This window comes from Bos indicus, chromosome 5, assembly GCF_029378745.1.
Source record: "Bos indicus isolate NIAB-ARS_2022 breed Sahiwal x Tharparkar chromosome 5, NIAB-ARS_B.indTharparkar_mat_pri_1.0, whole genome shotgun sequence".
In the NCBI taxonomy this organism is placed as follows: Eukaryota; Metazoa; Chordata; class Mammalia; order Artiodactyla; family Bovidae; genus Bos; species Bos indicus.
The window spans coordinates 42,571,430-42,598,984 of NC_091764.1; the positions used below are offsets into that span (position 1 = coordinate 42,571,430).

The 27,555-nt window shown below is 34.4% G+C and overlaps 1 protein-coding gene across 2 annotated transcripts in view; it reads left to right on the plus strand.

Annotated features, from left to right (window-relative positions):
* The window catches only part of CPNE8 (copine 8), a 280,044-nt gene extending 255,045 nt beyond the window's left edge, over positions 1-24,999 (plus strand). The window contains exons 17-21 of one of the 2 annotated variants that reach the window (XM_070789278.1): positions 4,823-4,925; positions 6,975-7,032; positions 8,808-8,902; positions 11,763-11,836; positions 23,111-23,308. In XM_070789278.1, coding sequence (XP_070645379.1) covers positions 4,823-4,925; positions 6,975-7,032; positions 8,808-8,902; positions 11,763-11,792 — 286 coding nt within the window. In that variant the 3' untranslated portion in view covers positions 11,793-11,836; positions 23,111-23,308. Of the gene's footprint in view, positions 1-4,822; positions 4,926-6,974; positions 7,033-8,807; positions 8,903-11,762; positions 11,837-23,110 lie in introns of both variants that reach the window. The other variant, XM_019960805.2, reaches the window with a different exon arrangement.
* The last annotated feature ends 2,556 nt before the right edge of the window (positions 25,000-27,555 follow it).

Below are 27,555 nucleotides of genomic sequence, written 5' to 3' on the forward strand. Positions count from 1 at the left end.
AAAAACCTGAAAATAGTAATCAGTTCTGTCACTCAGTCATATCCAACTCTTTGTGACCCCATGGACTGCAGCATGCCAGGCTTCCCTGTCCATCACCAATGTGATCCAGCAATCACACTCAGGAGCATATAATCCAAGAAATCTGTAGTTCAAAAAAATAACTGCATCCCAGTGTTCACTGTAGCCAGGACGTGGTAGGAACCAAAATATCCATTTATGGAGAAATGGATAAAGAAGATTTGGTACATATGTATAATGGGATATTAATCACGAAAAAGAATGAAATAATGCCATTTGCAGCAACATGGATGGACCTAGAGATTGTCAAACTGAGTGAAGTAAATCAGACAGAGAAATACAAATATTGTAGGATATTGCTTATATGTGGAATCTAGAAATAGAAAATAGTACAAGTGGACTTATTTAAAAAAAAAAATAGAAATAGTCACAAATGTAGAAAACACATTTATGTTTGCCAAGGGGGAAAGGTGAGGGAAGGATAAATTGGGATATCTGGATTAATACCTACATACTACTATATATAATGTAGATAACTTGTAATGCTGCTGCTGTTGCTAAGTCACTTTAGTCATGTCCGACTCTGTGCAACCCCAGAGACAGCAGCCCACCAGGCTCCGCCGTCCCTGGGATTCTCCAGGCAAGAACACTGGAGTGGGTTGCCATTTCCTACTGTATAACACAGGGAACTCTACTCCATACTCTTCAATGTCCTACATGCGGAAATAATCCACAAAATAGTGAATATATTATAACTGATTCATCTTGCTGTACAGCAGAAAGAAACTAACACAACTAACTTGTAAATCAACTACACTCCAGTGAAAATTAATTTTCAAAAGGTAAACAATACCCCCCCACCAAAAAGAGATCAATTAAGCCACCTAGAGTAATATTTATATTACATAATACTCAATTTTTTATAATCCATCTCACCATTTTTAAAGCATAATTTGGTATGAAAATCATAAAAGCCATACTGTTGTTGAACTCATAGAAACATCTCTCTCTACCATTTATTGTTACTGTTGTTCAGTCGCTAACTCATGTCCCACTCTTTGAGACCCCATAGACTTCAGGGTGCCAGGCTTCCCTATCCTTCACTATTTCCCAGAGTTTGCTCAGACTCATGCCCTTTGAGTCAGTGATGCTATCCAACCATCTCATCCTTTGACCCTCCTCCTCCTGCCAGTATCAGGGTGTTTTTCAATGAGTCAGCTCTTAGCATCAGGTGGCCAAAGAATTGGAACTTCAGCTTCAGCATCAGTCCTTCTAATAAATATATTTCCTTGCAGTCCAGGGGACTCTCAAGAGTCTTATCCAGCACCACAATTCAAAAGTATCAATTCTTCAGCAGTTGGCCTTCTTTATGGTCCAACTCTCGTATCTGTACAGGATTACTGGAAAAACCACACCTTTGACTATATGGACCTTGTTGGCAATGATGTCTCTGCTTTTCAATATGTTATCTAGGTTTGTGATAGCTTTTCTTCCAAGTAGTAAGTATCTTTTAATTTGATGACTGCAGTCACTGCCCACAGTAATTTTGGAGCCCAAGAAAAGAAAATATGTCATTGTTCCCACTTTTTCCCCTTCTATTTGCAATGAAGTAATGGGACCAGATGTTGTGATCTTTCTTTTTTGAATGTTGATTTTTAAGCCAACTTCTTCACTATCAACTTTCACCCTCTTCAACAGTCTCTTTCTTTTTCACTTTCTGCATTAGAGTGGTATCATCTGCACATCTGAGGTTGTTGATATTTCTCCCTGCAATCTTGATTCCAGCTTGTCCTTCATCTAGCCCTGCATTTCTCATGATGTACACTGCATATAAGTTAAATAAGCAGGGTGACAATATACAGCTTTATTGCACTTCTTTTCTATTTTAAATCAGTCTATTGTTTCGTGTTTGGTTCTGACTGTTGCTTCTTGACCTGCACACGGGTTTCTCAGGACACAGGTAAAGTGGTCTGGTATTCTCATCTCTTTAAGAATTTTCCACAGTTTGTTGTGCTCCACACAGTTGAAGGCTTTAGCATAGTCAATGAAGCAGAAGCAGATGTTTTTCTGAAATTCTCTTGGTTTCTTTATGATCCAGTGAAAGTTGGCAATTTGATCTCTGTTTCCTCTGCCTTTTCTAAGTCAAACTTGTACACCTAGAAGTTCTTGGTTCATATACTATTGAAGCCTGCTTGAAAGATTTTGAGCATCACCTTGCTAGTATATGAAATGAGCCCAATAGTATGGTAGTTTGAACTTTTTTTTTCATTTCCCTTCTTTGGAATTGGAATGAAAACTGACCTTTTCCAATTCTTTGGCCACTGCTGAGTTTTCCAAATTTACTGACATACTGAGTGCAGCACTTTAACAGCATCACCTTTTAGGATTTGAAATAGCTTGCTGGAATTCCATCATCTCCACTAGCTTTGTTTGCAGTAATGCTTCCTAAGGCCCACTTGACTTCACACTTCAGGATGTCTGGCTCTATGTGAGTGACCACACCATCATGGTTTATCACCAGATAACCATGATGACCTTAAAGGTCATTAAGACCTTTCTTATATAGTTCTGTGTATTCTTGCCACCTCTTCTTAATCTCTTTTGCTCTGTTAGGTGATTACTGTTTCTGTCCTTTATCATGCCCATCCTTGCATGAAATATCCCCTTGATATCACCAATTTTCTTGAAGAGATCTCTAGTCTTTTTCATTCTGTTGTTTTCTTCTATTTCTTTGCATTGTTCATGTAAGAAGGCTTTCTCATCTCTCCTTGCTATTCTTTGGAACTCTGCATTTAGTTGGGTATATCTTTCCCTTTCTCACTTGCCTTTTGTTTCTCTTCTTTTCTCAACTATTGTAAAACCTCCTCAGACAATCACTTTGCCTTCTTGCATTTCTTTTTCTTTTCAGTGCTTTTGGTCACCACCTCCTGTATAGTTATGAACCTCCGTCCATAGTTCTTCAGGGATTCTGTCTACCAGATCTAATCCTTTGTATCTATTTGTCACCTCTACCATATAATAAGGGATTTGAGTTAGGTCATTCCTGAATGGCCTAGTGATTTTCCCTACTTTCTTCAATCTAAGCCTGAATTTTGCAGTAAGGAGTTCATGATCTGAGCCACAGTCAGCTCCCATTCTTGTTTTTGCTACTGTATAGAGCTTCCTCCTGTTAATCACATGAAATATAAACCTTATGTTTTTGAGGAATAGTCAGTAAAAAATGCTTTTTAAAAATAATGAGTACTTAAATTTTTTTTTTAATTAACTCCTAAGGGACATTATCCTATTTCTTAAGAAAAAAAATTTTAATATAAAGTAGGAGAGTAGGTTCATACTTTGGATTTTCCATTGCTTATGTTACGGTCACATTAATACAAATGTCTTAGTGCCAAGATCAGTTGTTCAACATTGTGGGAGCATTTTTGACTATATGTTGTAGAACTGGTTCCATAGTGTATGAAACTGTCACTTAGACTGTATTCTCTTCATAAGTCTATAAAATTACCATACATTTTATTAACAGATGTGTAATTATTAGTTTCTCTTGTCTGTGGCAAAGTTGTAGTGTTTCTTGTTCATATAGTTATTAATTCTGCTTTACAAGAAATTAAATTTTGCCCTGATCTATTAGGCCATTGGTTTGTCCACAATGTATTCAAACTTTATTATTATAGAGTCCATCAGGTACTGATTTTCATAGATAATCAGCAGATATTTCATTGAAATAATTTTTCTGTGATTTACTTGATGATTTTTTATAAACTGTCCTCTATGAGCTTCTTCATTACTCATACCATAATGCTTCTTCATTACTAGATATGACCATTATACTAGTTATGTACTAAAAGTCATAAAACATATTCTATTGAGAATGTCATCAAGATACTCAGAATGGGAGAACAAAATGGAAAAAAAGAGAAAATATAGTAGTAAAATTCTCCTGTTTATTTCTAGTATTATTTGGTGAGAATTCTGCAGTAGAGTACAGAAGATAAGTACTAGAATATGTTCTCATTACATGCCTAATTTTTGTCTTTGTTTTTTATATCACCAATTTAACATGTATTAAAGACCTAGAACTATAGCTTTGTCAAAAAGTATTTCTTTTCTTCCATTGCATTTTTTTAATTAAGGTGAAACTCACATGACATAAAACCAACCATTTTAAAAAAGTTTACAGTTCAATGACATTTAGCATTTTCACAGTGTTATGCAATCATCACTGCTATCTAGTTCCAAAACAAGAATAATCATTTATATAATTTAACATACATAAAAATCTACCAGTGTAAATGGTATAAATATTTACTACCATACATGAAATTTCCTTATTAACAATAGAAAGTTGCATTATCTTGATTTTAAAGATAAGAAAATAAAGTTTAGGTAGCTTATGCAATTTATGCAGAAGATCATACACATTATATGTTGCTTAGACAAGATGTCTATTTCCAAAAGCCATAGCCATTTCTCTGTGGTAACATACCTTCCAGCTCACCTTTTATTAGTGAATGAATTTCTAAGGCTTCCCAGCATTTCTGTGTGCCAGCATCCAGTATGCTGTTATTCTAGTGTGATATCTTGTATGCTGTTATTCTAGCAGCATGCTGTTATTCTAGTGTGCTATTTCAGAGAAAAAAAAACTGTATATTTGAGAATTTGCATAATATAGGCTCCTAACAAATGTTTAAATATTTTCTTGAGATTAACAGATGTGTTGACTATTCCTAATTATATTTAGCAGCTATCATGTGAGAGAAACTGTTTTATTTTGGGTATTGTTTACCTTTTATTTGCCTTTCAGATATGCTGCTTCCGTAAAGGATGGCTCCCAGTATTTTGTGCTCCTAATTGTGACAGATGGTGTTATCTCAGATATGGCTCAAACTAAGGAGTCCATAGTTAATGTAAGTAGGAGTCATTCTGTCTTGGGCTGGCTAAATGAAAGCATGGTGCTACTTAGGTTAATTAACTGAAGTCTTCTTAGTTGACTTAACTGTGAAACAAAATGCCTTTGCAGCCAGTGCATTATCTAGACAACTCTTTTATAAATAAAAATAAATAATATCATCAACTTCATGTGCATGAGTGTGTTTATTAGTTTAATGTATATAGTCTTACAATTTGTACAGAATATTTATTAATATTTGCATTTTAGTTACAGGAGAACTGTGCTAATTTCTATGTTTATAGAACTGGATGGGGACTAGTTGCTAATTATGTGCTACATTTATGATTAATTGATTGTCTTCTTTATTAGACTATAATCTATAAAATCTGTATTTATTAGATTGCAATCTATAAAATTATATCTGGTTTTACTTACCTTTCTATATTCAAGTTGAGCAGTATTTGACACGAAGTAGACATTAGTAAAAATGGTTGTATGAAAGATTGTTTATCATATTTCATAGTTATTAATGACATAATTATTACTAGCATATAATTAGCTGTTTGTGTGAAAAAAACTAGTTACATGTGGGAAAAATCAAATTTCTATAGACATATACTTAGCAAAACCAAACACAAAATGAAAGAGAGGTAAAAGCTTGCACATTATGTGGCACACTATCTTGCATAATATGTGGGAGCCTGGATGGAAAGGAAGTTTGGGAAAGAATGGATATATGTATATGTATGGCTGAGTCCCTTCACTGTTCACCTGAAACCATTGTTAGTTGGCTATATTGGGCTTCCCTGGTGGCTCAGATGGTAAAGAATCTACCCACAATGCAAGAGATCTTGGTTTGATCCCTGGGTCAAGAAGATCCTCTGGAGAAGAGAATGGCAATCCACTCCAGGAGTCTTGCTTGGAGAATTCCATGGATAGAAGAGCCTGGCGGTCTACAGTCCATGGGGTCGCAAAGAGTCAGACATGACTGAGCAACTAACTTTCACTTTCACTCCTATACAAAAGAAAAAGTTAAAAAAAAAAAAAACTTGAAAGGTGTTTCTCCAAAGAAGATACACAAATGATCAACAAGCTAAAGAGCCTCAACATCACTAATATTTGGAAAATGCAAACCCAAACCCCAGTTAGATATCACTTCACACGTTATGGCGGCCAATATTAAAATTTTTTAAAAACTTAAAATAAAAAATAAACTAATAGGACATGTACTGAAGAACAATTATTCATATTTCAACGACCTAATGATGTGGTTGCTATATTGTTCCATCTTTCTGCTGGTGGATCTCATAGTCTTAGCATAAAATTATTTAATCATACTAATAATAACTTTCTATAATTATCATTGTAGTCACACATTTACTATAAAAATTGCTTTTCCTAACCATAACTATAAATGAGATAGAGTACTACTTTTTCTTCCCAGGTGACCCTATTGGTAAAGAACCTGCATGCCGATGCAAGAATGGCATGGGTTCAATCCCTAAGTTGGGAAGATCCCTTAGAAGAGGGCACTGGCAACCCACTCCAGTATTCTTGCCTGGAGAATCCCACGGACAGAGAAGGCCGGCAGGCTACCGTCCATAGGGTTACACAGAGTCAAACACAACTGAAGCAACTTAGCATGCATGCATGCACTACTTTTTCACAAATATGGTATCTTTTTTCACCTTTCAGTAACAAAAAGATCTTCAAATAGAGAGAGAACATGAAAAAAGAGACTAAAGATACCCAGAGTCAGCTTAGGAAGATTTTGCCTGAAAATAGCAAGTGTAAGCAAATAATCAGTTTTTTAAAAAAATAATATTATCCAAGACTGGTCATTCCTGAAGAAAATCCAAGTGAATTAGCATATGTATGGAGTTCAGAAAGGATAAGAGTGGAATCAAGTATATTATTCTGTGTTAATATTAAATATGTCCAAAAGTATTTTAATGAACTTCTGTGAAAAAGTGTCAATACTTAGGATATTATTTTCTTCCTAATTCTTAGTTGTTTTCCTAATTCAGTTTCTTAATTGTGAACAAATTCTGTATTCTCTTTGAAGGCTTCAAAACTTCCCATGTCAATAATTATAGTAGGTGTTGGACCAGCAGAATTTGATGGTGAGTAATAAAATTTCAATAGCGTTAATTGGGAATTTATTAACTGTAACTCATCATGTACTTACATATCTATCACTCTTTTTTTTGCATATAGGGATATGAGTGTGCGTGTGGATTTGTATACTATGTCCATGTACATACAGACATAGATATCACATGATGGCGTCTATTGAAGTGAGCAAATTAAAAGAATGTCTTCTGATTAGTTCTCTAGTATAGGTTAATTCAACCATGTAGTTTTCTGTTTTATTATAGATGAATTGTACCTCAAAATATTCCTTAATATTGAGTGATAAATTGAGTTTTTGTTCCTAAGGCAAAACACACTCTGGGTTCCCTAAAAACTTTTAAGGGTGAACCCTAAATAAATAAACCACTATGTTGTGAAGCATAATAATGGATTTTCAGACCTTGGCTAGTTGATAGACATTATCTTTAGAAATATTTATGTTCTGTCATATGAAAGACTAAAGTAAAATGAAAATGGATATGACTATCTGAAACTTAATAAGACTATATAATTATGCTAAATTCACGTATTGGGTAGTTTTCTGTTTCTGTTGGCTCAAGCCATCTTCAAATGCCAATTAGTGATGGGTGTTCATGTAACTAGTAATCTGGGTAAACTCTAAAGTTAGTCTGTTTCTTGTCACCTGATGGATTCCTTTAAGAGAACTCTATGCTAGATAGCAACTGTATAACCACATAATATTCACCTGATTCATGTGTTTTTACATTGATAATGAGAGTATTTAGCTTGGAACTTTAGAAATTAGAATAATTTAAAAATATTTGAAACAACTCTTGGTATGTTACAGGTTAATTTAGGCACATAGGTGACTAATCATAATATGATCATCACTAAGATGATTCTTGCTTAACCACCAGTGCCTCCCCAGTACAGACAGTATAGATCTGTCAGTCTCAGGTAAAACAACACAGCAGTTATATTGCTGATCTTGGAGATTCTTTCCTTTGATCCCATACTTGGCTGGTCACACTTTGCATCGTTATACTCTTCCAGTTTCTAAAGCAAAATCAGTTTAGCCCTGCCTGCTGTTGCTCCTGCTAATATTTTCTCTGTCTCTGAATATTTACATCTGTTTTCATTGTCCATCAGGCATGAATCTGAGCTACCTCTCTGGAGTCAGGAAAACTAAGACACATCTTTCTTGTTAATACTTTGTGTACTTGATCATCTGCATTGAGCAGTGATAGGCTACAATTCACAAACTTTACCAATTGCTAGGTTAAAGTAATTCATAATTTCCTTTTCAGTTACTAATTTGCTTTTGCCTCTCAATTATGCAGTTTTCACTGGGTACATCCCACGTCTCCCAGAGTCCTGTGGAAGACCATTGTTAGGTGTAAGACCTCAGTCACTTGTTCCTCAACCTCCCACACATAATGTGTGAATACAGAGCAACTGACATTTCCTGGTGAATATTTCTGGTCATAGATTTCTATTCAAAGCAGCAGGCACAGCTATTTGGGTACTACCCTCATACAATAGCCACACTTATTTATTTTCCTCAAATCTTTTGTTCCCCATGAATTATTTATCAGAGTTTTGAGGTATGAAAATTCATTATTTCCCCCTCTGACTTCTTGAACTAACTAAAAAAAAATATGCAAGAGTCACTCAAATAGAAATCAAAATGTAAGTTTTATTAATAGTAGTTCAGAATTAGAGAATCTGAGTTACCCTGTGCACAAACTCAGATTTCTTGTTTCTTTTCTGCTCCAAAATTAAATGACCTCACCTTTATCTCAAGGCCTCCTCTGGACAGCAGAGCCTTGCCTATTTCTCATGCCACAGGGAGAAATTGCCTTCAACCTGAGGATAGAATACTCCAAAAAGAGATTCAAGGTCAGTTTCATCTCCCAATCTTAGTTATCCTATGAATCACTCTTCTCAAGAGGAAGAGTGAGTGAAGATTATAGACATAAGGAAGTTGCCTGCCCATAGAATTCTGTCCTGGGAATTAAAGTGAAATTTTCCTCTGGCAAGCCTACAAACAGGGAATTAGGGTCCTGAAACAGCTGATTTTTGTTTTCACCCTGATGGAAGAAAATTTCTGAGTTACATTCAAGTTGGTATTATCTTATCAGAGGAGCCTTTTTCTAGGCACTTCCAAATCTACCACAAGTAAGTTTATATAGTATGCATATAAATTAGTAGGAAAAGACTGAAGTAAAACTTGAATATTTTCTCAGTTAGCTACATAAATCCAACATCTACATGTATTTCAACCAAGAGGTTTACATAGGCAAGAAATACAACATATTGCCATCTATTCTTTGAAAGTAGAAGAAATATAAATTAACTGTTAGATTAATGAGTAATGTCTTATTTCTGAATTTAAATATCTTATTTCTAAATTTCAATGAGAATAATTTAAAACTTTCTGTATACTTTTTCAAAGCAGAATTTCTTTGCCCTTAAAATGCAACAAGTCAATGTAGTATCCATATAATTGCCTTGATCCAAGTTTAGGAGAGGGGGGAAAATATAAGGGGTTCTAACATCATTTTGTCTCCCAAGGCTAGAAAGAAATACAGGTCTGTTTCTTACACATCTTTTTTCCAAAGAGGGGATCAGGTGGGGAACTGGGACTTAACGATTTCAGGCTCCTTAAGGACCAGATGATCTGAAAAATTGAAGGGTGAACATTTCCCTTCCACCACTTACATGTCATTTCTTTTCTTCTTGCTCTCAAATGTGTAGTTCCCAATTCTGCTACCTGCAGCCTTTTAACCCAAAGGACATACTGAAAAGTGGGTGATATTTTTATAGCATCTCATTCTAATACATTATTGCCTGAATAACTGCCATTTTCTTTAACTGAAATGAAACACTCACAAAGACCAATGGAGATTGTAGAGGACTGTGGAAGGTGAGGCCCAGAACATCATCTAATTTTTGTTTTCTATTTTTGAGTGAGTGTAGGGTAATCATTATGAGTTATTAGCAAATTAGATAATATAGGAGAAAATTCTCTGATTGATGACATGTCACCATCAATGTTCATTTATGTCTCAAAGCAATATGAAAATTTTGAAAACAAACCTAGAAGAAAAAAGAAATTAATTATTGAAAATATTTGAGTATATTGAATTTTCCTATTTAGATCCCTATAAATAGGAAAGGAAAAAAAGTTTTTTTGTATTTTAAATAATTTAATTGCCTTGTTAATGGAAATTTATATAATTTACTAAATATTGACATATATTATATATCTAAGCAGATTACTAGATGATGGTTCACTATCAATTATGTGTACTGGCAATGTTTCACCCCAGATATTTATTCCTGAAAATATGTAGAAAAGTAAAACTTAAAAAACATGTTGTTAAAAAAAAAAAAGCATAACAATATAAAGACCAGTTTGATGGTTGCCAGAGGCTTGCCAGGGTTGGAGGTGGGTGAAACAGGTGAAGGAAGTCAAAAGGCACAAACTTCTAGTTATAAAATAAGTAAGTCATGGGGAAGTAATATACAGTGTGGTGAGTATAATTAATACCATGTTGCATATATGAAGGCGGCCAAGAGAATAGACCTTAAAGTTTTTATCAAAAGAAAAAGAATTTATAATCATGTGTGGTCAGTTAGACTCATTATGGTGATCATTTCACAGTATACACAAATAGTGAATCATTACATTTTACTGCTAAAAATAATATAATGTTATTTTTCAGTTATACCTCAATCAAAAAAAAAATAGGAAAAACAGTAAAATATCTTTAACTGAAATGCATTATCCAAGTACTGAAGAAAACAGTGAAAAGGTGAGGACTGTTTTTAGAGGGCAAAAAGCAAACAGTTGCAAATGGCTCTCTGGAGTCTGGTGAATGTCATGTGTGTACAAAATGAGTTATTAGTAAGAGAATTATACTTTAAGTACAAATTAGCATTCCTCATGTAATTAGTTATTTACAGAACTCTCACCAAAAAACATTAAACTCTGGAAAATGTTCTCAATTGCAGCATAACACTACTGTATACCATCAATCCTGTTATATCACAGCATTCCCAAATAACAGTTGACCTATGTAATGTCAATATTATTTTTAACCAATGAAAAAAATCATACCTCAGAAAAATTATGATTTATCCAGTCACTAAAAGATGCCTTTTATTTTTTTTAAATTTTATTTTATTTTTAAACTTTACATAATTGTATTAGTTTTGCCAAATATCAAAATGAATCCACCACAGATATACATGTGTTCCCCATCCTGAACCCTCAAATCTATTCACAAAAAGATTACAGACAATATGATTGCATAGTTTGTTGTAATTTCAAAGAGAATAAAGTTCAAATTATTATTGGAAATTCTATAATGATTAGTACCAAGTTTCTTAAGTCAGGAAAAAACCATTAAAACTGAATGAATTAGCCTCATTTGATGAATCCATTGTGTAAGCATGTAACCCAGAGTTGAGAATTTTTAGGATGGGAGATGTACCTAAAGACTTCTACACTGTATAGGCTGTCCTCACTTTTCAAAGCATCACATGAGGTCTTCGCTTGCTTTCTGCATTTGTAAAATTGTCATTCAATTAAGTTTTGGGGAAGAAATCGCTGCGGAGATGAAAGGATCAGCAAGCTTTCTGCCTTTACATAGGACATATTATTACTTCATACATCTTGATTTCCTTATTGCCTACATTGTTAGAGTATAATGGCTAAAATGCATTAGATAAATTATCCTATTTTATTTTCAAGCAATGGTTGAATTGGATGGAGATGATGTAAGAGTTTCCTCCAGAGGAAAATATGCTGAAAGAGACATTGTGCAGGTAAGACATTTGATGAAAATTATTTATTTTGTTCATTATAAAGAGTCCATGTCAGTTCTGATTTATAAATGAACAGCTTAAATTGAAATCAAACCTCAGGTTCTGTTTAATTTAGGCAGATGATTATGAGATGCATGTTAAGTAACAGGGCCTAAAATAAGCACCCAATTACTTTCCCCTGTACTTCATGTTCACCACATATAAAACAGAATTGTTAATAAGTATCTTTTCTTACTTTATTATTATCAGAAAAGATCATTGAAGTCTTTAGTAAAATTAAAATTCAGAAACACAACAAACTTTTAATGATGCTTATTTATTATTTAGTCCTCAATAAAGATTAAAAATATTTTAAGATAGCTGATACATATGAAGCCTAGCTAAACTTAGTAGAAACAAACCAAAAATGTAAAATTTTTTATTTTTCTCATAGATTATTGCTAGAAAAGTAGAAAAATAGATCTTAGAATTATATATAAATACAAAAATTATATAAAGAATATGTATTAATATAGCAATATATAATAACAATAATTTGTATAACAATATAATAAAATATAGCATAATAATAGATTATATGTTTCTTTATAAATATATATATATATATATACACATGATTCATAATTCTGTTAGAATCAAGAAAAATACTTAACTGAAGTCTGTTCTGGGAGGGAATAGAAAGAAAAGAATCAGTTTAACCAAATTTTAACCAATACAGTAAGTTTATGATTGAAGCAATGGAGTTAAATCAATTAAACTTCTGCATACTTTAGAGTGTTTATATCTTTTAGGATGTCAGAAACAAAAAAGACTGTGAAGTACACCTTTTAAATAGGAAATGGAAGTCCCTGTTACAATTTGAGCACATGATTTAAGTTTTGAAAGTGCAAATAATGGAATTCAATATTATCTCCTAAATAATAACATATATTCACCCATAATATAGTCATTAACAAAATCTATTTGGAATCTAATAGAATTTGGTTCAAATCCTGGATTCTCCTCCGTGATAACCTGGACGAGCTTTCTAAATTTCAGTGTTCTGGCATTGTTGTAAAGATTTAATCATTAATGTATATAAAATACATTACTTAACACTCAATAAAATGCAACAAAAATAATTTTTAAAATTAGGGAAAATAATATAAAATAATCCATGAATATAATAAAAAAGATTAATCTTGACAAAGACAAATGCATTGTTCTTTATCAGTCAGCAAAGTTGTTTTACGATAGAAACATCTGTATAACAATTTTTTAAGGAAACAATTAAATATGATTTAAACTTTTAACCTAATGTTCACATTAGGTTAAAAAGCACACACACGTGAATAATTTGTTTAAAAGCATTTGACAAAGGGAACATGGTGATATGGTAATCTATTTAAGAATCCCACAATGTTTTGTTTTTATAATTAGACACTTTATTCACCTTAACCTGGTTAGCATAATTATAGATCCAGGTAACTGCACTTTTTTTTAAAAGTCTCTCCATAATATTTCGTTCACAATTTCCTTAAAATCAAATTACTGCAAGGAAGTATAAATTTGAAGTCCCTTAAAATGTGTTATGTTTCTGTTTTAATGCATTTTTACAAAGTTAAAAGAGGCAACTTCATTTTCATAGTATCATCTAAATGATGCTTAAAGGAAATTGGCATTACTGTCTCCCTTATAAGGTAGCTGCCTCCCAGGTGGCGCTAGTGGTAAAATATCTGCATGCCAACACAGGAGACACAAGAGATGTAGGTTCGATCCCTGGGTGGGGCAATCCCCTGGGGGAGGAAATGGCAACCCACTCCAGTATTCTTGCCTGGAAAATTCCATGGACAGAAGAGCCCACAGGCTACAGTCCATGGGGTGCAAAGAGTCAGACACAACTGAGCACACACACACAGTAGAGGGTGGTTAAGATTGCTCATATCTTTAAGATTTCCTTTAAGATGACTAATATATTACGTTAGTGACAACCAAGTTTTTTAGTTATTTCATTTATGAAACAAAAGTTCCCTTGATCATGAAAGTCTTTTGTCTCTAACTGGATTTGCTACATTGGACAGAATATTGAGATAGGATTCAGGTCTACGAAATTAAAATGTTGTCATTCTGATCTTGAACAAGTCAATAAATTTCCCTTGAGCTTTTCTTTCATTATCTCCAGACTCCATCTTTCTCTCTCTCTCTCTCTCTCTATATATATATATATATATAATGCATAAACGCATTACAACAGCAACACAACACATTTTTAAGGACTTTAATTTTCTCATTAAAAGTCAGAATCTTGAGACTAATATATCATCATAAAGTGACACTGAGGTCACCAAAGATTTTGAAGACACCTGATGATATTTAGCTAAAGACTCAAGGAATTGACTCAAGCTATTCTACCATATAAAGCTGAACTGAAAAAGTCATGAGATGGTACAGATACTGAACAGGATCTTCCCAGAGAATTAGTAGCCTCCTGAGTGACAATGGCATCTTGACTTACATGTCTATATTTATTTAAAGATATTTGATGAATCCTTTTCTAATCTTATGGAAAAGTTCCTAAATGCTGATTATCTTTTAAAAATAGTTTGCAGGGTAATCATTTACATATCACATTGTATTCAAGAAGAATTAGCATTTTTTCTCTCACCTTAATTAAAATCTCAGAACATTGCACAATTACAGGTTTCCTGGTTCTACCATTCACTAAAACATTTTTAAATGAGTTATTTTTAAGAATAGAAATATTCTTGAATATTTATAATATTGAGGTTGCAGAGACCCACCAAGAATAATATTGTCAATCTTCCTACCATCAGAAAATACCTAAGTCATCATAATCAATGCTGTAAACACTGGTGGTTAAAATAATGTCAGAAAATAAGATCTATTTAGGCTGTCTTAACTTTTTGCTACTTTCAATTTCTTACACATTGCTAATCAAGTTAACACACTCCAAATGATATCCCAAATTTCTTAAGTGGACAAACAAAAGCCTAACTGTAAATGGTAGAAGGTAGCTGAGTTCCACAGAAAGTTGGGAGTGGTAGATGGGATTTTTATTATTATGTCAAATATTAAGTGGCATCCAACTTCTCCATTGCTGTTGCTGTTCAGTCACTCAGTCATATCAGACTTTTTGTGACCCCATGGACTGCAGTACACCAGGCTTCCCTGTTCTTCACTATCTCCCAGAGACTTCTCAAACTCATGTCCGTTAAGTGGATGCTGCCATCCAACATCTCATCCTCTGTCATCACCTTCTCCTTCTGCCTCCTATCTTTCCCAGCATCAGGGTCTTTTCCAATGATTGGCTCTTTGATTCAGGTGGCCAATGCATTGGAGCTTCAGCATAAGTCCTTCCAATGAATATTCAGGGTGGATTTCCTTTAGGATTGACTGGTTTGATCTCTTTGCTATCCAAGGGACTCTCAAGAGTCTACTCTAGCACAACAGTTTGAAAGCATCAGTTCTTCGGCGCTCAGCCTTCTTTATGGTCCAACTCTCACATCCATACATGACTACTGGAAAAACAATAGCTTTGACTCTACGGAACTTTGTTGGCAAAGCATATCTCTGCTTTTTTAATATGCAGTCTTGGTTTGTCATAACTTTTCTTCCAAGGACCAAGCGTCTTTAAATTTCATGGTTATAGTCACCATCTACAGTGATTTTGAAGCCCAAGAAAATAAAATCAGTCACTGTCTCCACTTTTTCCCCATCTATTTGCCATGAAGTGATGGAACCAGATGCCATGATCTTAGTTTTCTGAATGTTGAGTTTTAAGCCAGCTTTTTTTACTCTCTTTCATCTTCATTAAGAGGCTCATTTCATTCCTCTTCACTTTCTGCCATAAGGGTGGTGTCATCTGCATATCTGAGGTTATTAATATTTTTCCCAGCAACCTTGATTCCAGCTTGTGATTTATCTAACGGGGCATTCTGTATGATGTACTCTGCATGTAAGTTAAATAAGCAGGGTGACATTATACAACCTTGACATATTCCTTTCCCAATTTGGAACCAGTCCATTGTTCTGTATCCAGGTCTAACTGTTGCTTCTTGACCTGCATACAGGTTTCCCAGGAGGCAGATAAGGTGGTCTAGTATTCCCAAATTTAAGAATTTTCCACAGTTTTTTGTGATCCACACAGTCAGAGGCTTTAGCATAGTCAATGAAGCAGAAGTAGATGTTTTTCTGGAATTCCCTTACTTTTTCTGTGATCCAACAGATGTTGGCAATTCAATCTCTGGTTTTTCTGTCTTTTTTAAATCCAGCTTGTATATCTGGAAATTTTCAGTTCACATACTATTTGAAGCCTGCTTTGAAGGATTTTGAGCATTACCTTCCTACTATGTGAAATGAATGCAATTGTGTGGTAGTTGGAACATATTTTTGCATTGCCCTTCTTTGCGATCAGAACGAAAACTGACCTTTTCCTTTATGTCAAATCTTAAGTGGCATCCATCTTATTCATATAATAATAATACTTAATCATTTATTAAGTCCTTCATATGCTAGGCAGGCTAAGAGCTATAACATTACTTCACCTTGACCTTATGAGACAAGTACTTGATTACCATATTTTATAAAAGAAAAAATGAAGTTTTATCTTTCTTGTCCATACTCACATAGCTAGTAAGAAGTAGTGAAATGAAAGTGATAGTCACTCAATTGTGTCCAACTATGTGCGATGCCATTGACTCCAGCCCCCCAGGCTCCTCTGTCCATGGAATTCTCCATGCAGGGACACTGAAATGGGTAGCCATTCCCTTCATCAGCAGATCTTGCCAATCCAGAGATCAAACACAGTTCTCCTGCATTGTAGGCAAGTTTGTACCATCTGAGCTACCCAGAAAGCCCAGTAAGAAGTAGAGTTACAGTGTAATCTTGAAGTTTCTTATTCTAAAATATTTAACAAGTATTTTGTATATCTTTGATTCTAAAACCTAAACATAGCATTTAAGAGAATACATGGTCTGCCTTAATCTTCCTTTTTAGCTATACACAAATACAAGCAAACACGCATGCCCACTTTGCACAGGCACATAGGACAATTAATTGTCTTTGCATCACCCATTTCTCTAGTTCTGCTCTTATTTTCTCTTGTCATTTTACCTGGAATACTCTTCCACCTCATTGGGCTGACTAAAACCCTACATTTTGAAATTTCCCAGTGTACACAGCCTTTTACAAAGCTCTCCACCTGAACTCTTGAATAAATTCCCCCATTCTTTCACTTTATTAACGTATTGCTTTATATCTTCCTCAAAATACTGGCCACTTTGACTTTTAACGTTTATAAATAAGGACACTGAAGCCCAAGATGGAATATTAACCAACTTGTGAGAAATTATTTAGGTCACAAGTCTGTAGATCCAAAAAAGCCAACAGAGTTCTGATTGCAAAATCTTTTCTGTTTTAATGCATCCACTCTCCTAAAAGGCCAAATTATAATTAAGATTAAGAAGATCTATTCCCCTTTTCATATCACTGTAGTAGTTAATGTATAATAGATCAATTTGAATTTAATTAATATCTCTGATACATACAACTATCTGATCTTGGGATAAGTTAGTGAAACTTAAAGTTTTTATTTTCTTCTTTGTAAGTTCATAATATCCTTATAAGAACTAAATAGATATTGTACTAAATCACTCAGCAGAAAGCCTTCCAACTGCCAGTTGCTCAAAAAATTAATATCAATATCAGTTATTATTGACAGTATATTAGCATAGTCCAGTGTGAAGGCATTTTTATATCATTGTTTCCTAGCAGCCGTACCTTGGCATATGACATTGTAGTCAGTCTTATGTGTGATTATATTCATTGTCTCAAGATTCACTCTCATATGGCTATAATATAAACAGCATGCAGGATGAGATTCTATTGTTGTTATTATAAAACTTCAGTGAGTTATTTTCTAAATCAATATATGTAAAGGTTTTCCATTTACTTGCTTATGCTATGGATTGGCCATTGAATATAATGCAGTATCATTTATCCTGGCTTCATTCAGCTGCTATCCAGCCTATCATTCCCTTAAAAAATATATTTAAATCATATCTTCCATTAGAAGGTGAATAATAACCTTGAAGGCTTAGACATGAAAAGCACTAACGGAGCTCTGCAAAGTAGGAACAACAAATTTAGGTACTAGTACCATAATCTAAAAAATGTAATTCCTGATCTATTTGTTATTAAAACATCTGTTTTTTCCACTTTTCCAGCAAATGCTGTAAGATGTGTTAAATTTTTATTGAAGTAAATATAAATTTATTTTTAACAATGTTATGACACTCTGGAATGTCAAAACTAAGACTCAAAATCATTGTTCTCACAATACATACAGCTCTACTTATCCTTAAAACACGTTCATAAATAATGGGTAAGAAAGAAATCTTAGTTTTCAACCAAGCAGGGAGGTATATATCTCACTTAACTTATGTTTACTAAATGTGGGCACAGATTCTGATATGTCCCTTGAGTATGGACTTTGCTCCTGAGTTAAGAGTACCTGTGGTATTATCAACAGGAGTATGCCTGATCCCATATGTGTGTTGGGAGCAGAGAAAAAGATGGCTGACAATGTTCTACTCACTAACCTAAATTATCTCATCCTTTCCAAAGGAACATTCAACTCTTCAGTAAGTCAAGAAGCACTTCCCTACATGAGACATGAAAATGATAAGTGACTCTGTTTCCTTTACCTCTTATCAATGTTGAACCTCACACTATTCATGACAAAATTATACTCTCTTTCTTCTTGGACTATTGTTCATATACTTCTACAGTAACTATTTTCCACTCAACTTATCAGACCCTTCTGTTTATTGTCCCTTTTAATCACTTATTTCTGATCACTGTACCTAGGGACCTTCTGTTCAAAATAACACCCACACATTTATGAATGTATGTTGGTCACTGGTACCATAAATTAACTTGGACCCTTAAACTGTGCAGGTTAGGGGAACAAATCAATTTTTACTTTGAACAATTTGTCATATTCATACAAAGAATACCAATAAATGCATTCTATTCAGTGGAAATATACCATATCCTTGACACTCTGCATCTTTATTTTATACTTATATCCAGTATAAGGAAAATGTTCTACAGAGTTGCTCTAACAACTAACTTTGCCTATTTGTGAAAAAAGTGAATCAGTTTGGGCAAATGAGCTTTAAGTTGCAGTTCTGTTCAATTTAGTTGTTCCTTTTTTTTTTTTCTTTTTTTTCTTTTTTTTTCTTTTTTTTAATTTTATTTTATTTTTAAACTTTATATAATTGTATTAGTTTTGCTAAATATCAAAATGAATCTGCCTCAGGTATACATGTGTTCCCCATCCTAGACCTTCCTCCCTCTTCCCTCCCCATACCATCCCTCTGGGTCGTCCCAGTGCACTAGCCCCAAGCATCCAGTATCGTGCATCGAACCTGGACTAGCATCTCGTTTCTTACATGATATTTTACGTGTTTCAATGTCATTCTCCCAAATCTTCCCACCCTCTCCCTCTCCCACAGAGTCCATAAGACTGTTCTATACATCAGTGTCTCTTTTGCTGTCTCGTACACAGGGTTATTGTTACCATCTTTCTAAATTCCATATATATGCGTTAGTATACTGTATTGATGTTTTTCCTTCTGGCTTACTTCACTCTGTATAATAGGCTCCAGTTTCATCCACCTCATTAGAACTGATTCAAATGTATTCTTTTTAATGGCTGAGTAATACTCCATTGTGTATATGCACCACAGCTTTCTTATCCATTCATCTGCTGATGGACATCTAGGTTGCTTCCATGTCCTGGCTATTATAAACAGTGCTGCGATGAACATTGGGGTGCACGTGTCTCTTTCCCTTCTGGTTTCCTCAGTGTGTATGCCCAGCAGTGGGATTGCTGGATCATAAGGCAGTTCTATTTCCAGTTTTTTAAGGAATCTCCACACTGTTCTCCATAGTGGCTGTACTAGGTTGCATTCCCAACAACAGTGTAAGAGGGTTCCCTTTTCTCCACACCCTCTCCAGCATTTATTATTTGTAGACTTTTGGATCGCAGCCATTCTGACTGGTGTGAAATGGTACCTCATAGTGGTTTTGATTTGCATTTCTCTGATAATGAGTGATGTTGAGCATCTTTTCATGTGTTTGTTAGTCATCTGTATGTTTTCTTTGGAGAAATGTCTATTTAGTTCTTTGGCCCATTTTTTGATTGGGTCATTTATTTTTCTGGAGTTGAGCTGTAGGAGTTGCTTGTATATTTTTGAAATTAGTTGTTTGTCAGTTGCTTCATTTGCTATTATTTTCTCCCATTCTGAAGGCTGTCTTTTCACCTTGCTAATAGTTTCCTTTGATGTGCAGAAGCTTTTAAGGTTAATTAGGTCCCATTTGTTTATTTTCGCTTTTATTTCCAATATTCTGGGAGGTGGGTCATAGAGGATCCTGCTGTGATGTATGTTGGAGAGTGTTTTGCCTATGTTCTCCTCTAGGAGTTTTATAGTTTCTGGTCTTACGTTGAGATCTTTAATCCATTTTGAGTTTATTTTTGTGTATGGTGTTAGAAAGTGTTCTAGTTTCATTCTTTTACAAGTGGTTGACCAGATTTCCCAGCACCACTTGTTAAAGAGATTGTCTTTAATCCATTGTATATTCTTGCCTCCTTTGTCAAAGATAAGGTGTCCATATGTGCATGGATTTATCTCTGGGCTTTCTATTTTGTTCCATTGATCTATATTTCTGTGTTGTTGTTCCTACTTTCCTAAATTTGAAAGAGATAAAAACTTGATAAAAAAATATTTCTTGTAAAGTTTGATATGAGTGTAAACAAAAGACTAGTAAGAAAATAGTCCAATATTTATATTGCATATATAAATGTATACATTAATGAATAGTAATAATGACTATCATACATATTATGAGCTTAAAACTGTTTTAAGCACTTATTTGTTGATTTTTTTAATATAACAAACAGATAAAGAAGGTTTTATTATTATCTTCATTTTATAGAAAAGGAAACTGAATGACAGTAGAAAATAACTTGTCCAAGATCACGCAGCTAATAAGCAGCAGGACCAGCCTCTGAACCTGGGGAGTCTAATTCCAGAGTTTGTGAGTTGAGGGAATAAAAAGATAACTGCATTTAGCTTCCATGGTCTAGGAAAAAAGTCAAAACCAAAATAAAAGTAAATAAAAGAGCAAAGTTGAGGTAAAGGAAAGACACAAGCAGGTAAGGTCTCCCTCTTCCCTAGAAAAGAATAAACTATTTGCCAGAGTGTTGCCATTTCCCTGAAATATAGGTGTTAGCTATAAATTGTTCAAAAACTGATCTCCTATAAAATAGATATAGATCTCTACTTCCCAGGTGCTGCTAGTGGTAAAGAACCTGCCTGCCAGTGCAGGAGACATAAGAGACGCGGGTTAGATCCCTAAGTCAAGAAGATGCCCTAGAGGAGGTCATAGAAATCCACTCCAGTATTCTTGCCTGGAGAATCCCATGGGCAGAGAAGCCTGGTGGGCTACAATCCATAGGGTTGCAAAGAGTCAGACACAAATGAAGGGACTTAGCACACACACAGGCAACCAAACCATCACTAAATGTTTATTTTTAAAATAATATGCCTTTTAAAATAAGAATGAAATAAACAATAGCAGAATTTAGATATTTTTTCTCATCAGTCCTTCACTGTGTTCACCTTATCGTGTCAGAAAGAAAATAACCCTAACTTTGTTTGCATCTCTTTGCTTTTTTGTTAAAAATATCATATTGTCCAAATTAGATAATAACTTTACAAACATTCATATATGCCTATTTCTTTTCTCAACTGAAGATTGTATTTACTCTGTCAGTGTTTTTCTTATCCTTACTTAGCTACCTTTAAGATAAGAGAAAGATTTGTCACCTTCTATCACATTTCTAAAAGTTGTGTTGTTTTCCTCTTGGTACCATAACAGGGTAAAATTATGATCATATAAGTATTCTTCTGTCTGTAGTATGCCTTATATTAAAAAGAAAGAAGTACTTTTCTGATCTTCCTTAAAAGATATTGCTTTCACTGTATAAGTGGTATTACATTTGCTATTTAACATTTTAACTTGCTTTATCTATCACAAGTATCTGACTGGTTTAAAGTCTGCTTCCTAATAACAGTTGTTTTCTGAAAGCACATCTTGAGTAACTGTGTAAATCAAAAGTAAATTTCTCAAAATAAACTTAAAGTAGTTACGTATGAGATGAGAGTGTGCTCACTCCCTGATTCTCTGGGGGAAAAAAATGATTTAATTTAAACTTCAAAACATTATATTTTAAAGTTGTTCAACCTCCTGAAACGTCTTCACTGTGCCTTTTCTCCAAAACCTAAAATTACTGCATGCCCAAACTATCACAACATTACCAGTTCTCAAGTTGCTTTCAAGAATCATCATGTCTCTAAGGGGAAATTGAATCACTCCTCTCAAACAGCACAATGTTTTATTAAGTAACCTTTATAACAGAGAACAGAATCAAGCAATCTATTGTCAGAGTATTCAGTGATACAGATTCTCACATGATTGTTTATATAAAGATAGAGCAATCATTTTTATGTATTGTAAAAATAATTTTGATATTTGGTATACGTCAATAAGAAGTATACCAAAATCTATGCTGAAGTTTTCCAATTGTTTATTGTTTGCCTTTCCAAATAACATACAAAAATCAAGCATATTTCAGGTTCATACTAATATGAAATGTATAAATTTTTTATTCATTGTCCATGTGATTTGATGGTCTGGTAATATAATTTAAACTACTTAACATGTGTTCAGGAATCTTTAGCAATGTACACTATTTTTTAACCCTGAATTGAGTAATATTTCTACACTGAAAGCTGAGTTAAGCATGCATTAACTTCATTTGAGAAGAAACTGAACCCTGAGGAAGATAGTGCTCCATTCAATTGGGAGTCAGGTTAGGTGTAGAACTCAGAACTGCATAATGCATGTAGCAACATGATGGGTGTATCAGGACCAGGAGACAGTTATTGTGGGGAAAAAACATAAATAACAATCACATCTCATTTTAGAAAAATTATAAGAAAGTTGTGGTCACTGTTAGAGCTATTTATAATGAATCAAATCTCTTTAAATCATAGTAATTATTATGCATCTTGCCATTCATTACTCTAGCTTCTCTGATTCTCCTACAACCAAAAGTTCATGTATGTTAGTTTTGTGTCTATTTTTTTATTTATTTAAATAGCATGGTAAGCTCTGTTAAATAACTTACTTTCAACTCTGTTTTAGTTCGTGCCATTCAGAGATTATATTGACAGAAGTGGAAACCACATTCTGAGCATGGCTAGATTAGCTAAAGATGTCCTAGCGGAGATCCCTGAGCAGTTTCTGTCCTACATGAGGGCCAGAGGAATCAAGCCATCGCCTGCACCTCCCCCATACACCCCATCTACACATGTGTTACAGACTCAAATATAACTCTGTTCCAAAATGCTAATGTAACTACACTTTGGTTAGAACTGCTGAGTGCATTCTTTTCTCCTGGTGCTCCATAATGAACCAGGGAATAAAATATTCATCTCAGTTTGGTTTCAGCAGAATTGGTTAGTATGCTGTTTTCTATCCAAAATTTATTATCTTCCTAAACCAAAACTGTAAATATGGTTGTTGCATGAGCAACAGAAAAACTGTTTATATGCTTGACGCAAAATATGATGTCTTGTATGAATCTTTAAAAGTTTTTGGAAAAACAGCTAATTTCCAGTGAATTGTCGGGAAAAAGCACAACCTATGTTTTTAACTCAGATATTGTCTTGGACTGCTATGTGTATAGGAAAGCAGTCTCTCTGTATCAATGTTTACATGTTACTACTTTTTAAATTACAGTACTTTTATAACTATTCTTAAGAATACAAGTTTTGAATATTGAATCCTTTGTCTTCTAAATTGCAATAGCTATAATCACAAGAGCAATATCTTTGAATGACTGTCTGATCAAATGCAATTGCAAAGAAGGGAAAGTAAAAATAAGTTCACATTTCTCAGTGAGTTGTCTTATGAAGCTGCATCTGTTTAGTAAACAGTTTCCCTATGCTATTTGTCAAGTATGGGAATTTACATTTAGCAGCTGTGTATCCTGAAAGAACATGCACTTTTTCATCAAGTTTGGGTTCTAAATTTAAACTGCAGTTTGTTTATGTTTTGTAATAATAAGTAGAGATAATAAAAAGTCAAACATTGTGTACTGTAAATGCACAGAAAATACTTTGTGTAACAAGTAATGTCTTTATATTGCAATACTATGTAGAAAGACTAAAATTCAGAGTATTTAACTGTGCAGCAGATGTTTTAAACACTTTTTTTCATTATACCTTGCTTAGATATTATTTTAATTCAAAGGGATACTGGCTCTTTTGATTTGTATTCCTTTCCAAGTTGCCACACAGAATGTACAGGCAAGAAGTTTTTTGTGAAATTCCCAATTAAATATATACAACTACGTGACTTAATACTCGACACATTTGTGAAAAAAATCTGCTCCTATGTTCTGATCTGATAGTACACAGTTAAAAATTGTAAAGAGCTTTTGCATGTACAGTTTTTACGAGGATTACAGTTTTGTGGCAAGAATGACAGTTGTGTCTAAATTAAAGCATTTCTCTAGAACAAATGGCCTTAAATTCTTAAAGAATTCCTGGAAATGATTGTGAATTTCCTTTAAGTAATAGAAAAGTATGTTTATTTCTTTCTTTTATGTCAACAGTGTACCTGCTTTATAATATTTTCCTTACTTATATCCTATTTATTACTCGGTTTATTTCTACTATGTGTTGTTCTATTTGTCCCAAGTTGACTAAAGGTGACTTTTATAAGCATGAAATTATTTTACAGAAAAGGAAAATATACATATATTCACATATCTAACAATAGCAATGTTATATAATTATGCAATCTTTAATTGTTCATTTTGGAATATAAATTAAAATCTTTGAAAGGATAACTGTTTGCTCTCTAAATTTTATGTATAAATGACATAGAATCTGATGATTTCCTTTACTGGTCCTAAATGTTTATGCCAGCATAGTTTATTACCCTGCAATTTTATTATTATTTGCCGTCATTCTTCAGTTCAAAAATAAAAATAAATAAAATCAATATTCTTTCCCTCTTGTAAAACATCAGTTGTTTCTTTTTGAATTGATCAGAAAAAAATGAAAGTTGTGTGCTTCTTTGTCTAAATATTAGTGTGCCCAAATCTTGAGGGGGCACAAGGTTAAGAAACAGGCTCAGTTACAAGCTTTATCCTTTGCATGGTTGAGAATAATAATTAGAAATCTGTGTAATATTAGTAACAAGCATAAGATTAGAAAATACCTAGACTTGTCTCTTTGTTGCATAAATGAAGACACCAGGACTGAAAGGGTTAGGTGATTTATCTAAAACTGTAAAAATAGAATGGGAAAGACTAGACATCTCTTCAAGAAAATTAGAGATACCAAGGAAACATTTCATGCAAAGATGGAAAAAATAAAAAATAGAAACAGTATGGACCTAACAGAAGCAGAAGATATTAAGAAAATGTGGCAAGAATAACTGAAGAATTACACAGAAATATCTTAATGATCTGGATAACCACTATGGTGTGATCACTCACCTAGAGCCAGACATCTTGGAGTGCAAAGTCAATTGGGCCTTAGCATCACTACAAACAAAGCTAGTGGAGGTGATGGAATTCAAGCTGAGCTATTTCAAATCCTAAAGACAATGCTGTGAAAGTGCTGCAGTCAGTATGCCAGCAAATTTGGAAAACTCAGCAATGGCTACAGGACTGGGAAAGGTCAGTTTTCATTCCAATCCCAAAGAAAGGCAATGCCAAAGAATGTTCAAACTATTGCACAATTGCATTCATTTCACATGCTAGCAAAGTAATGCTCAAATTTCTCCAAGCTAGACTTCTACAGTATGTGAAATAACAATATTCAACATGTTCCAGATGTTCAAGCTGGATATAGAAAAGTCAGAGGAACCAGAGATCAAATTTTCAATATCCATTTGGACCGTAGAAAGACATCTACTTCTGCTTCATTGACTACACAAAAACCTTTGACTGTGTGGATCACAGCAAATTGTGGAAAATTCTTAAAGAGATGGGAATACCAGACCACCTTACCTGACTCCTGAGAAACCTGTATGCAGATCAAGAAGCAATATTTAGAACCAGACATGGAAAAACAAACTAGTTCCAAATTGGGAAAGGAGTACATCAAGGCTGTATATTGTCAACCTGCTTATTCAACTTATATGCGGAGTACATCATGTGAAATGCTGGGCTGATTCAACCACTTGAATCAGGATTGCCGGGAGAAATGGCAATAACCTCAGATATGCACATGACACCACCCTTATGGCAGAAAACGAAGAGGAACTAAAGAGCCTCTTGATGAAGGTGAAAGAGGAGAGTAAAAAAGCTGGCTTAAAACTCAACAGTCAAAAAATGAAGATCATGGCATCCAGTCCCATCACTTCACGGCAAATAGATGGGGAAACAGTGGAAACAGTGACTATTTTCTTGTGCTCCAAAATCACTGTAGATGGTGACTGCAGTCATGAAATTAAAAGACGCTTACTCCTTGAAAGAAAAATTATGACCAACCTAGACAGTGTATTAAAAAGCAGAGACATTACTTTGCCAACAAAGGTCCATATAATCAAATCTATAGTTTTCCCAGTAGTCATGTGTGGATGTGAGAGTTGGACAATAAAGAAGGCTGAGTACCAAAGAATAGATGCTTTTGATCTGTGGTGTTGGAGAAAACTCTAGAGAGTCTCTTGGACTGCAAGAAATCAAACCAGTCAATCCTAAAGGTAATCAAGCCTGAATGTCATTGGAAAGACTGATACTGAAGCTGAAGCTCCAGTACTTTGGTCACCTGATGCATAGAGCTGATTGATTAGAAAAGACCCTGATGAAGGGCGATCCCATAATGGTGAAGGAATAGGACAGGGAGATACTTTCTCCCCTACAAATTCATAAAAAGATTATTTGAATGCAGAGCAACTTCCATAAAACAACTTCTGAACACTGTCGGAGGACACCAGGCACCCAGAAAGGCAGCCCAGTTGCCTCAAAAGGAGGTAAGACAAAATATAAAAGATGAAAATAGAGACAAAGGATTTAGGGATAGAGGGCTTATCCTGGGGAGGGAGTCATGAAGGAGAAGTTTCCATGCAATAGGAAACCCTCTCACAGGCATGTCAGTGGAGAGATTTGGAATCTCAGAGGGGCTACATAACTGGAAAAATAAAAAACCACAGAGTATGTGCCTAACTGCAACTACCAGTGGAGAAGCAGCTCAGACACTCGCAACCACCAGCAGTGAGTGAGGGCTGGGCAGAGAGGCGTGGGCTGCATCATTGGTCTTTAGGGTAAGGATCAGGCTTGAATGCCCTGAGGACAATCTGATGGGGCTAATGTGACATAATAACCCAAACCATAGGATCACCAGAGACACAAAGAAAAAGAACCTTTCTGGCAAAAGGCTCTAACACCACATGGTGACCCCTGGCATGCTCACAGAAGAAAGACTTGAGCCCTACCAAATACCAAAGGAGAGCAAGCCAGCTACCATTTAGGGCCCTCTCTCCCTAGAGGCAGAGAGGCAGAAGTGCAGCAGCCAGAGCCAGAAGGCAAGGGGCTGCTCCAATTTCAGCCCCAGAGACTGCATTTTCCACCA